This window comes from Arabidopsis lyrata (assembly GCF_000004255.2).
Source record: "Arabidopsis lyrata subsp. lyrata unplaced genomic scaffold ARALYscaffold_4, whole genome shotgun sequence".
In the NCBI taxonomy this organism is placed as follows: Eukaryota; Viridiplantae; Streptophyta; class Magnoliopsida; order Brassicales; family Brassicaceae; genus Arabidopsis; species Arabidopsis lyrata.
This window is the reverse complement of record NW_003302552.1, coordinates 19114194-19126440: the sequence shown is the minus strand read 5'-3', so window position 1 is coordinate 19126440 and position 12247 is coordinate 19114194. Positions and strand designations below refer to the sequence as shown.

Below are 12247 nucleotides of genomic sequence, written 5' to 3'. Positions count from 1 at the left end.
TTGCGTTTTGGTTGGTTTTAACTTTTAAAAGACCCGGATTTTGTTCAAAATAAAATAAAATAAATAAAAATAAAATAAAAGTCTCGGATATTTTCGTTGTAGTAGATGACGTCCCCAGAAACATTGAACGAGTCCAAGATTTTACTTTTCATATATTTGAATATGAATGATTCAGCCGTTGGTGCCTGACCGGCTTGGTTTTTCATTTTGACCAAATGGTAAATTCTCCGATATGAAATGCTCATGAGTTAGTCTTTGAATATTGAATTTGGGGATGGATAAACATGCATTTATGTCTTTGTGTCAACTTGTTGACAAAAGTATGTATCGTCTTATTTATTAGAGGTAATTGTCATCACGCGACTCATAATTACACTTTTCCATCACATTATTGATTACGATAACGTATTTAATCAAAACTTCTTTTAAGATTATTCTTTCATTCATAATCTAATTAGACATGTCAAAAAAGAAAACGAAGAGAATTTTTTTTAATCTAATTAGATTTCAAGCCAACCGTGTATTGAAATTGAACAACCCGAATACATGCAAATCATGTATGTAAGTTTTACCTTTCTTTTTTTTTTGTCGGCCAAATATTCCTTTATATAAGGAAAGTTTACATAGATTACGACATATATTCAACAGACCCAAGAGACTGTATAAGGAGAGAGCTTTTGACGAGCCTGTTTAGCAAGATTATCAGCCATTACATTGACTTCTCTACCCACAAATCTAAAGTTATAACAACCCTTAGCCAAAGCAAGTATATCTTCCAAGTAGTTTTGTATCTCATGATTGCCTGGTTCAGGATGATGATGCTGCACAGCCTGCTCAAAGTAGCGGTATAAAGTAAGAGAGTCGTCACAGAAAGTGACTTGCTGGTAGTTGAGCTTTTTTAACTGGAGAAGTGCTTCTCGTAATGCCACAGCCTCCGTTTCCAGAGCTGAACTGTATGTAAGTTTTACCTTTCTATGTATAGTTTATAGTTATTTCCTTTAAATGTTCTATAGTTTAGTTAGTATTTTTCATATATAAAGTATTTTGATAGAAGGTTTTATTAGTCGGGTTTTCTGAGCCTCGGCCCATAAGATATAAAACTCAGCCCAAATATAACCTAAAATCTGAATTTAAGTCTTAGCCGTCATCTTCTTCATTTTTCTCTAGGGTTTCTAATCTCTTATAACATCGCCCAAAAGAGTTAAGGGAAGCTTGAGAGAGAACTCGAAGACGCAATGGGTAGGCCTAATTTCTCAAACTTTTTCCTCTGTAACATAGAATTTCGTACGTTTTGGTTATGAGATTTGATTTTGTGATGTGAAATGGAATCTGAACAGCGAGAATCAAGGTTCATGAGCTGAGGGAGAAATCAAAAGCTGATCTTTCGAGTCAGTTGAAGGAATTTAAGGCAGAGCTTGCTCTTCTTCGTGTCGCTAAGGTCACTGGAGGTGCTCCCAACAAGCTCTCTAAGATGTATGTGTTTCCACTATATACGCTTTGTGTTAGATCAAATGTTGCATTTTTCTGATTTTGGTGACTTTTTATATGTTTTGATTCTGAATTATATAGCCTTGTTTATGATTTTGCTGGTGTTAGTGATTAGTTAAGCATATGTGCTAATCAGATTTAGCTAGTGTTAATCAGGTTTATGAGTATCATTGCCTTTTTGATAAGTTTAGACATGTAACACTTGTTTCAGCTTATGTTATGCAAATTGTTTAGTTTTGTTTTCAATTTTTCCTCATTGTCCTCTATAGATATATAAACCTCCTAGGTGTAAATTACTTGGCTTAGTTTTTTCACTGTTTGATTGTTCGATCACTGGTTTTTAATCACAATGATCTCAAATGGGTTATGTTTTGTGTTTAATCAGCAAGGTGGTGAGGAAGTCGATTGCTCAGGTGTTGACAGTGATCTCACAGAAACAAAAGTCTGCTTTGAGAGAGGCATACAAGAACAAGAAGCTTTTACCTCTCGATCTTCGTCCCAAGAAGACTAGAGCTATCAGGAGGAGACTCACCAAGCATCAGGTATTGTATTGTGTTTAGGTGATTCAGAGTGATATTGAGAAATGAATGAATGTTGTGTGTTTATTGTACTGAGTGAAACATTGCTGGCTGATTTAAACAGGCATCATTGAAGACAGAGAGGGAGAAGAAGAAAGAAATGTACTTTCCGATAAGAAAGTATGCTATTAAGGTGTAAGCTTTTACCTTAATCACATCAATTTTTGTGTTTTGAATTTGAGCTCTTGTGTGAGTTTTTGCTTGTTTTCGTTCCTTGTTAAAGATATTGAAATCTCATCTTAATGAAAGATTGAATCAGAAAATAAGTATTGTTATATGATTGGATCATATCATCTTTTATATTACTCTGTTGAGGATTAGCTCGTTAGGGTTTCAATCTCTGTTAATAACTCTTCAATCGGTCTTCTCTTGAGCAGTTAATAATGTCTATCAACTAAACCTAAGGGTTTGTCTTTGGTTCTCTTTTTACACCTCAATTTAGAAAGAAATAAAGCAGTTTCCATATCCAAATTTATCATATTGGTGCGTGAACTCTGATTCAATGGACAGAACAAAGCATGATGAATTAGTGAATTTTTCATCGTGCAGTGACATACTCTGTCTAGCATAAAACTCAACAAGGGGAAAACTTTACCCAATAATGTGATTTTCTTATAGGAAACTGTAAATTATGGTTATATGTTTTGACCTGAGAAAAATCACATCAAAAGAAATAAAAGTGATGTGGTGATTTGCAAGATAAGTAGACAGATGAAACCTACACACCACTAGAGAATCAATCATTTTGACCAAAAAGGAGGAGAATTCATACACCAAAAGATGTCTCTCTTATGTGAATCCTTTGTTGGTCACTAAAATTTGTTAGACCAAGATGAAGAGGTGAGGGCTGGTGTATATGCGCAATATATGAGAGACTATCGTGGTTTTGTTAAGTTATTGTGTTTGAATATAGTCAAAAAATCAGTTGTTTATAATTTATTTGGGATAAAAAGGCAAATTTGAGACATTTGACTTTGTAATTACTTGTCTTATAGGCAAGAGTTGACTTTGGCAGAAACTCTTGTGCCAAATTATTTTCACACTTTCTCTATTCATTTGATGAGTGTTCGTTCTTTTGGTTCCGCAACTTTTGAAAACAAATGAAGAAATTCAATTCATAGGATGAACATTCTTCAAATTCGTGTCATAAATGAAGCATATGAGCCGAAATCTAAGTGACCAAACCTTTGCATTTTTCAAACATAACAATCTTTTCTTTTCTTTACACGGTTATGACTTACGAATTGTGGTCGTTGCTATACGTAGAATAGCTTATTGGTGGTCTTGATTTGCAAAGTCAGCATTGATGCAGAACTTGCTTACATCTTTACACAATTGACTTTGGTAAGCAATCCTTTTCTTTCAATCAAACTCGTGGCTGCAAAATATTTGTATTGTATAGTTATGCATGCATGTGTATATATCATTTTTCAAATCTTATCACCATGTCACATATATATAACAATAAGTGTAAAATACATAATATCTGAGGTAGTGCGTAATTGCGTATCTTTGATCTTGTTGGTCAAACAATATAGTTTTATATAGTGAAGGTATATATTACCTAAAAAAGATAAATATATATAGCTCTGGTTTCAATATTCTTAAGTTTAAAAAAAAAAAAAACATTTGAATTGTTCAACTCCTACATTTTAATAATACACTTAACTGTCGATCATCTACATCATCCTTAAGATAATCATAAATCACCGGAATTTCGAAATTCTTGCTAAATCAATAGACTCAAAGCCACTATAATATATTCTTCTATCTAGTGACTTGATGAGAAGTTTTTAAGTATTAAGAATCGAATGATTAAGACACAAAAGAAAACTAATGTATTGGGTCAAGTCAACTATTACACCAGTATGAAACTACATGAAACATTACTTATATTGAATATTTAAAACTTGCACGAATAGAGAAAGTCAGTCAAAAATTTGTATTGGCCATTGGTTTCATACATTGAGAAACTCTCTCTCTCTATATAATGTTAAGTGTACCTTACATAGACAATCAAGAGACTCTATTAAACATATTCTCTTCTACATAACATAATCAGGAAGAAGAGTAGTAGTAGTAGTAGTAAAACCTCATCAATGGCGAAAAAAACAAAGTCTGTTCATTTCTCTACCTCTTCTCCTAAATCACTCCTTTCTTCTTTTTCTTCATTAACTTCCCTCCCGGCTTCTCCTCTTAATCAGACTTTTTCTCAGTCGATGATGGAGGAAACCGTTGAGGCCGCGGAATCGATCATCAAGAAATGGGATCTGAACTCACCGTCCTACACAAGGATCATCTCTCTGTTTAGTCATAGCAGAAAAGAGGCCAAAGAATTCATCAGATGCATCCGTGACTTACGCAGAGCCATGCACTTTCTTATCTCTCAGCACTCTCAATCTGCCAAGCTAGTTCTTGCACAGCATCTGATGCAGATCGGTATGGCCAGGCTCGAGAAAGAGTTCTTCCAGATTCTGTCTTCAAACCGAGACCAACTTGATCCTGAATCTGTCTCTGGTCACTCCTCAATTTCAAGCAATTCAGAATTTGAAGATGTTATGCAATCTGATGATGATGAAGAAGATGAGCTGAAGAAGGCTGGTGAAACGATCACCAAGGTCGAAAAAGCTGCAGCACTTGTGATGTCAGACCTCAAGGTCATAGCAGAGACTATGATCAGCTGTGGATATGGTAAAGAGTGCATAAAGAGCTATAAGTTGATCAGAAAGTCAATTGTAGATGAAGGGCTACACTTACTTGGGATCGAAAAGTGCAAGATCTCCCGGTTCAACAGAATGGACTGGGGCGTGCTCGAGCATATGATCAAGAACTGGATCAAAGCTGCAAAGATTGGAGTCATAACACTCCTCCGCGGAGAAAAACTTCTCTGTGATCATGTCTTCTCTGCTTCAAGTACCATAAGAGAGTCTTGCTTTTACGAGATAGTGAACGAAGCAGGAATCAATCTTTTCAGGTTCCCAGAACTCGTTGCCAATAAGGAGAAAAAATCATCGCCCGAGAGGATCTTCAGGCTGATGGATCTCTATGCAGCAATCTCTGACCTTAGGCCAGACATAGAGCTGATATTCCACTTTGATTCAGTAGCTGCTGTAAAAACTATAGTCATCTCATCGCTGAAGAAACTCAAGCAGGCAATCCACACAAGTCTCACGGAATATGAGTCGACAATACAAAAGGATTCTTCGAAAGCACTAACTGCAGGAGGAGGGATTCACAAGCTGACTCGATCAACCATGAGTTTCATATCATCTCTTTCTGAATACAGCCGTGTCTTATCCGAGATCCTTGCAGAACATCCTCTTAAGAAAAACGCCCGTATGCTAGAATCTTATTTCACAGCTCCAATCTTAGAAGATGAACACAACAACCACGCAGTCTCGGTCCATCTAGCTTGGCTCATCTTGGTTTTCCTATGCAAACTAGACATCAAAGCAGAGAGCTACAAGGATGTTTCTCTCTCTTACCTCTTCCTAGTGAACAACATTCAGTTTGTGGTTGATACCGTTCGTTCAACTCACCTCAGGAACCTCCTGGGAGACGACTGGCTCACAAAGCACGAAACAAAACTCAGAAGCTACGCTGCAAACTACGAGATCGCAGCGTGGGCCAATGTATACATATCTTTACCAGAGAAAACAAGTAGCACACTATCACCAGAGGAAGCCAAAGCACATTTCAAGAGATTTCACGCGGCATTCGAAGAAGCTTATATGAAACAATCATCATGTGTCATAACAGATGCAAAGCTTAGGAACGAGCTTAAGGTTTCCATAGCAAAGAAAATTGTACCGGAATACAGAGAGTTTTATGGCAAGTACTTGCCAACGCTGAGCAAGGAGAGAAACATAGAAATGCTGGTGAGGTTTAAGCCTGATAACTTGGAGAACTATCTCTCAGATCTGTTTCATGGAACACCAATACTTAGTGGTTCTTCTTCTTCTTCTTCTTCTTCTTCTTCATCTTGTATCTCACTTGGATGTGTAAGAAACTAAAGTTCAGAGTTAGAGCATTTGCTTAGTATCTTCATCACTTAAACTAAATGGATGTGATTATGTGAAATATTAAATATGTAAGCAGTGCCGGTCCGAGCATTTGTGAGGCCCTACACGAAAAATAAAATAATGCCCAATATATTTATAAGTTTTAGGGCTAAATTTTTTTTTTGACCTATTTTTAGTAAATTATACAAAAATAATGATATTTTGAATATTATTACATTCAAATTTAATTGTTTGGGCCCTATTTTATTTATTTTTTTCGAAAAAACTTTAATTTTTACTAAATATTTTCATTTTATGGGCCTTTTTACCAAAAAAAAAAAAAAAACCTTAAAAAAAAAAAAAATTTGTGGTGCCCCAAACCACCGCTTGGATGGCCTGTCCTGCGGGCCGGCCCTGTATGTAAGCCCACTTATTTATGTTGCACATTTTTCCATTAAGCTAGTGATCAACTGACTCAAACAATTAGTTTAAAAAAAAAAAACTAAAAAAAGGAGTATGATATTATTAGAATGAACTATATAATCTCCAATAAAAAAAAATACTCAAGAAAGTAAAATCTAAAAATTGGATAAAACCTGCAATATCTATTACAAAAATTGAACCTTTAACTATCTAAATAAACAAAAAAAAGAAACTAAAATCTATAAATCTACATAAACAATATTTAGCTTGAAATATAAAAAGTCACAATCAAAGCTGAAATCATCTACTGATTTCGTTTAATTTCTCTGCTAAGTTTTTATATTTCGATCCACAACAGATATGCAAAAACACAAATAGAATTAAGTGATCGAGTACCTGAAACGTAAGTGATCGGCATGGATTATTCCATCCCCATCTTCGTTTTTTTGTGACTCTCTCGCGTTCTAAGAGATCAAAAAGAAAGGAAGCGAGAAAACAATTGGGACAATTTCTTCTACTCAAACCGGTAGCTTTCAAAATGTCGTGTAAACCGGTTAGACCGGTATTTGGTTTATTTTAAATTAGGTTATTACAACAGATCAAAGGCAATGGGCTAAAACTCATTTGTAGATTCCGATAATAAACTGAAAGTCATCAACAGTTTTTCAATAACAAGATAAACATTGGCACAAAAGAAATTTTGTCTTTTTTTTCCTAAATTGTTGTCTAAAAAGAACCTTTCAAAATAACTTTTTTTTTTTTTTTTTTTTTCAAATAATAAGTAAACTAATAAAAAACAATGGAAAACAAATGTCTCATTAGTTTATCGTGGAGGAGTACTTAAAAGGTGGAGAAAATTAAACCCGGGAATCTGGTAAAATGTTTGGAGTTTGGAACATCGTAAAGTACAATGGGATGTGACTCCTGCCAGAAACCAAAAAGATTTCCAAAACGCAATAAACAATTTACATGATGAAGTTAAAAGAAGAAGAAGCAAACATCGTTTTATTTACCGTGTAAATTTATAAATTTCTTTGTATTACAATATATTGTTGATCACGACACAATCATATTGTTGATCTTCATTGTTTTTTTTTTTGTTAAAGGTATTGTTAATCATATTTGGTTATTTATTGTTTATGCGTTTCTTTATTGCTCGAGTAACCAATAAGACAGAAAATTATCTTGCACGTGGGCATCTACCAAGATTAATGTCTCTCATCATCGTCCTTGTCCAGATTAAAACAAATCCAAAATACATATCTTTATAAACATAATAAGTACAATAATTATCAGATAGATTACTAAACCAATACTTTCTGTATTGGATACTTTTGTTTTATTCTACACTTTGTCTCGCTATATTGCCCTTCTTTCATAAATTTATGTTCTAATCACCACTGATGACGCTGATAAACCCATTATCTTTCTAGAGCCAATCAAATAGTTGTACAAAAATAATGACATAAAAATAACTTGTTTTCTTGGCCCATCTTGTATTTGAGTACACGAAATTAGTAGGATATTTATTTATTCTTGGCAAAACCCGGGATACCTTTGCTAAACTTTTAAGAAAATCTTGAGTACAAGTTTTAAGTGGTGGTCCATCCAAGAAACTCATTTGAACTATTAATATACCCTGTTCATATAATTTGTAATTTATTTACGTATATGTAAGTAAAAATTTTAAAATTAAAGAAAACAATACGGTCCAAAGTTGTACCCTCTTTACAAATCAGAAACCTAACACTAACTCTCTCTGTCTCTCCCTCTTACATATATAAAAACAAACCTCTCCAACTCTGAACTCAACTCATACCTCTAATCACTAAAACATACCACAAAAAAGAAACATAAACAAATGGCGGCTTATCTAGAGCGATGCGACAGTGTAGAAGAAGATTACATTGACATGGAAGTAACTTCTTTCACAAACCTCGTACGCAAAACTCTGAACAACAACTACCCTCGAGAGTTCGAGTTCCAAATGTCTCATCTTTGTCCTCTTGAGATAGACAAAACCACTTCTCCCGCAGACGAACTCTTCTACAAAGGCAAGCTTCTCCCTCTTCACTTACCTCCTCGTCTCCAAATGGTCCAAAAGATTCTAGAAGATTACACCTTCGACGACGAATTCTACAGCACTCCTTTAGCCACTGGAACGGTTACAACTCCGGTGACGAGCAACACTCCGTTCGAGTCCTGCACCGTCTCTCCGGCAGATTCTTGCCAAGTGAGTAAAGAGCTTAACCCTGAAGACTATTTCCTTGAATATCCTGACTCATTGGGGGAGGAGGATGAGAAGAAGAAACCTTGGACCACGAAACTGAGATTGATGAAGCAATCAAGTCTTGGAACGAAGATTAAAGCTTCGAGAGCGTATCTTAGATCTTTCTTTGGTAAAACAAGTTGTTCTGATGAGTCATCATGCGCGTCTTCCGCTGCAAGAGTTGCAGACGAAGATTCGGTTTTGAGGTATTCGCGAGTGAAGCCTTTTGGACAAATCAAAACAGAGAGACCTAAAAAACAGAGTAATAGTTCTGTTTCCGGGAGCCATAGGAGATCGTTTTCAGTTTCTATGAGGAGACAAGCTGCAAAGAGTTCGAACAACAAATCATCGAGTAGTTTAGGGTTTCGTCCGCTGCAGTTTTTGAAGAGAAGTACGAGTTCGAGTTCTGAGATAGAGAATTCTATCCAGGGAGCTATCTTGCATTGCAAGCAATCACATCAGCAGAAGCAGAAACAGTATAGTGTTAATGAGGTCGGATTCTGTTCGTTGTCAGCTTCAAGAATCGCAGCTAGGGATGATCAAGAACGGGCTCAGATGTTTAGGGGCTAACTAAAGATATCGGACATGCAGAAATATAAGAAGGAAATAAGAGTTGAGTGAGAGAGTGAGAGAACTAGAGAATAAATTCTTTGTTTTCTTTTGTATTTTTCCTCTTATTTTGCTTCTTCTTTGTTTTTCTATGAGATTCCATAAATTCCCAATGCTTCTTTAGATTCAACTCATGTTACTTGTGATTTGAGGTTTTTTTTTAGATTCGACTTGAGGTTTTTTTAGATCCGACTCAAATATGTTCGGATTTGTAAATCAATGCCAATGTCGTCTAATGTAAAATTCTGATGTGGTCAACTTTTTTTATACCAAAGTGAGAGTTACTAAGGAAAATTTTGTTTCTTCACTAAAATGGTAACTATATGTGATATTTTCGACATTCAATATAATTGATTTGTAATAAATTAATAATAAATATTTATGATGTTTGTTCAACTTTTCTTGTTCATATTGTTGTTATAGTTTATCAACAATCTAGATAAATGTTTTGACTAAATTCTTGATATACTAATCTAAGCACATTACACCACATGTCAATTTTTAAGCTAATAGGATATGTAATGAAAACTTTACACTCTTTGTTTTTAATAGTTTACAACATAAAAATTTACTAATTATACGTTTAATGTCTGCGAAAATGGTGGAATACCTCTAGTTTTAAGCATATCTTTAAACTAAATGTTGCATGTTAAAATCACCTAAAGTAGTGATACTAGCAGAAAAGAATCGTTAAATGAAAAAAAAAAATAAGAGAAAATATATAACTTAATGGAGACTGATTGAGAGGCTGAAATGATGATTCCCTAAACACGAGTGTTAAGAGTCAGACCGTCGCTATCACCATAGAAAGGTTCACTTCTTAAAGTTGAAAAGGAGCATATATATCGGGAAACATGGATCCATGCTTTCAGAAAGCTGATTGCTACTTCGCTCCATAAGTTAATTTGGGTAAACAAATAATTTGTAGTATACTAATGGAGATATTCAAAGAATATAAAGCATCATTACAAGACATGAATGACTTATTACACAGCAACGTTAGAGGTTAGGTCGAGTTCCGAAGTCTAATTAGCCCCCTTTTTCTCTGTTAAGTTTCTTTTCTAAAGTTCTCTTTTTATGTCAAGTCCTATTAACTTTTATACTTTTATACAAGGTCAAGTCCCTTTTCACGAAAACCATATATATAGTATGCTTTAATGCATATATTATAAGAACGTAACTTAGGTGTCTTTAGGAATTCCATATTTAATCAATTAAGAAAGAATATTTGTAGTAACATAAGAATATGTGTTAACTGGTTTTGATTTCAAAATCCCTGAATCTTGACATGTTATAAGAATTTTTAAATTATTGATCCAAGTATGATGGCCTAAGTCGGATATGTTGCCAATCCTAAACAAAAACAAGCATTTTGAAGGAGCATGTTAAAAATCTCAGAGTTCTCCAGTACATGTCTCTTCAAAGAACTAAAGGACACTTCTGAGTTCTGAGAATTAAATATCAAAGCAAAGACCAAATGACGTGAATAATATCGCATCATTAATCATTAATCCTAAAACATAATGTTATTAATTAATAATTAAACCAAAAAGGCGATTTAGGAGGGAGGGAACGGACAAGAGAACCCAAAGCTGTGGGCTGCTTTAGCATATATCTTTTGTGTGTCTGATCAGTGCGTGTGCATCAATTTAAACTTTCAAATCAAAGCCTTAAAATAGGATTAACTTGTCGAAACTTTTCTTTCTCTTTTTATTTTCTTTTATCTTGTTTGATAACAATGTCATCAAAGTTGCACCTTGTTATTATCTATTGATGGGTTAAATTTTGAGATATATTGTAATGTAAAATTGTGGATACTATAATATTTGTATTTTGTTATGAAAATCGATCTATAATCTCGATTATTGTAATTATAAATGAAGATACCAAGTGTACGTATTATAGTAACTAAAAATCAAAGACCAAATACATAATTAATTACCTAAAACCAAAAAAATAAACTCAAAATCTATAGTAAAAACCAACAACTCAAAAATTCAAAACCCAAAATTTTAAAACTGAAAAAGAAAACTACTTTCATTGTCATTTCCATGCGGCCCATATTAATGACATCCTCATTCTGATGGTGGGATAAGCGATCTCCTCCATTCGGCTGCGGATGATTGCCCAAGTTTCTTACGTCCATATATAACTTATTTCAATACTCTCTTAGGCCCATCTGTTTTTTCATGAATTGTATTTTTGCAAACCAAGAAGTTAGCCTATAGTTTCTATTAGGCCTGAAACCATCCCCCGAGTGTTTATATCTTTATATGATTGATAAAGCATAAATGATTTCTTCCCAACTTAGCACATAACCTTGCATTCGGATTGGCAACATTCAAACATTATCCCTCTAATCGAGCTCGGATAACAAAATTACACAACACAAAGAAAAACTACGTTTGATAATCATTCTGTACGTTTACCGACTTACATAGATGTGTGGAGAATAGCAAAAGCACATGGCGTCATCTGGATGGATTAATGTACGAGCTCTTACTGTGTAAACTCTTTAATTTGTACGTATTATATATCTTTTATGCATAAATTTGGATTGTACCTCTTGGCTACGTTTTCTATGTATATTATGCGAATGCGATAGCCCACCGTTGCTTGATCACTGTCCTGACATGTTTAACGATAGTTAGTTTTTAGAATGATTGCCTAATTAAACGTGTAAGTGTTGTAAATTATGCCAGTCTTTGAGATTAGTTAATTACACGAACGATTTTGTGCAAGGCTAAAGGTCAATTCATAGACCACAAATTGATATTTGATATTCTCAAATTATAGCCGGACAAAAATAAACTGTTGAATAAAAGTTTATTTATTCTTTTTGTTTTATACACGCAACACCTCCAGAAATAGTCTAAAAA

The 12247-nt window shown here is 34.3% G+C and overlaps 4 protein-coding genes across 4 annotated transcripts in view; all 4 read left to right on the top strand.

Moving 5' to 3' along the window:
• Positions 1-12247, top strand: part of LOC110229140 (putative F-box protein At2g39415) — a 38953-nt gene that overhangs the window by 8519 nt on the left and 18187 nt on the right. The window lies entirely within an intron of this gene.
• On the top strand, positions 1125-2430 carry LOC9317719 (60S ribosomal protein L35-2). Its single transcript, XM_021028355.1, has 4 exons — positions 1125-1239; positions 1338-1473; positions 1874-2030; positions 2131-2430. Exons 1-4 carry the CDS (start codon positions 1236-1238, stop codon positions 2203-2205), a joined length of 372 nt encoding a protein of 123 aa, XP_020884014.1. The 5' UTR covers positions 1125-1235; the 3' UTR covers positions 2206-2430.
• On the top strand, positions 3281-6192 carry LOC9317718 (exocyst complex component EXO70A1). The gene has a single exon (XM_002881606.2). It carries the CDS (start codon positions 4166-4168, stop codon positions 6077-6079), a length of 1914 nt encoding a protein of 637 aa, XP_002881652.1. The 5' UTR covers positions 3281-4165; the 3' UTR covers positions 6080-6192.
• Positions 7251-9588, top strand: LOC9317717 (probable membrane-associated kinase regulator 4). Its single transcript, XM_021028351.1, has one exon. It carries the CDS (start codon positions 8352-8354, stop codon positions 9327-9329), a length of 978 nt encoding a protein of 325 aa, XP_020884010.1. The 5' UTR covers positions 7251-8351; the 3' UTR covers positions 9330-9588.

Bases quoted from the DNA above. Each gene is read 5' to 3' on its own strand.
- LOC9317719 (XM_021028355.1), top strand. The intron at 1,474-1,873 runs GTATGTGTTTCC...GTGTTTAATCAG, and splicing joins CCCAACAAGCTCTCTAAGAT to CAAGGTGGTGAGGAAGTCGA. The intron at 2,031-2,130 runs GTATTGTATTGT...TGATTTAAACAG, and splicing joins GGAGACTCACCAAGCATCAG to GCATCATTGAAGACAGAGAG.
- LOC9317718 (XM_002881606.2), top strand. From the start codon at position 4,166: ATGGCGAAAAAAACAAAGTCTGTTCATTTCTCTACCTCTTCTCCTAAA.
- LOC9317717 (XM_021028351.1), top strand. From the start codon at position 8,352: ATGGCGGCTTATCTAGAGCGATGCGACAGTGTAGAAGAAGATTACATT.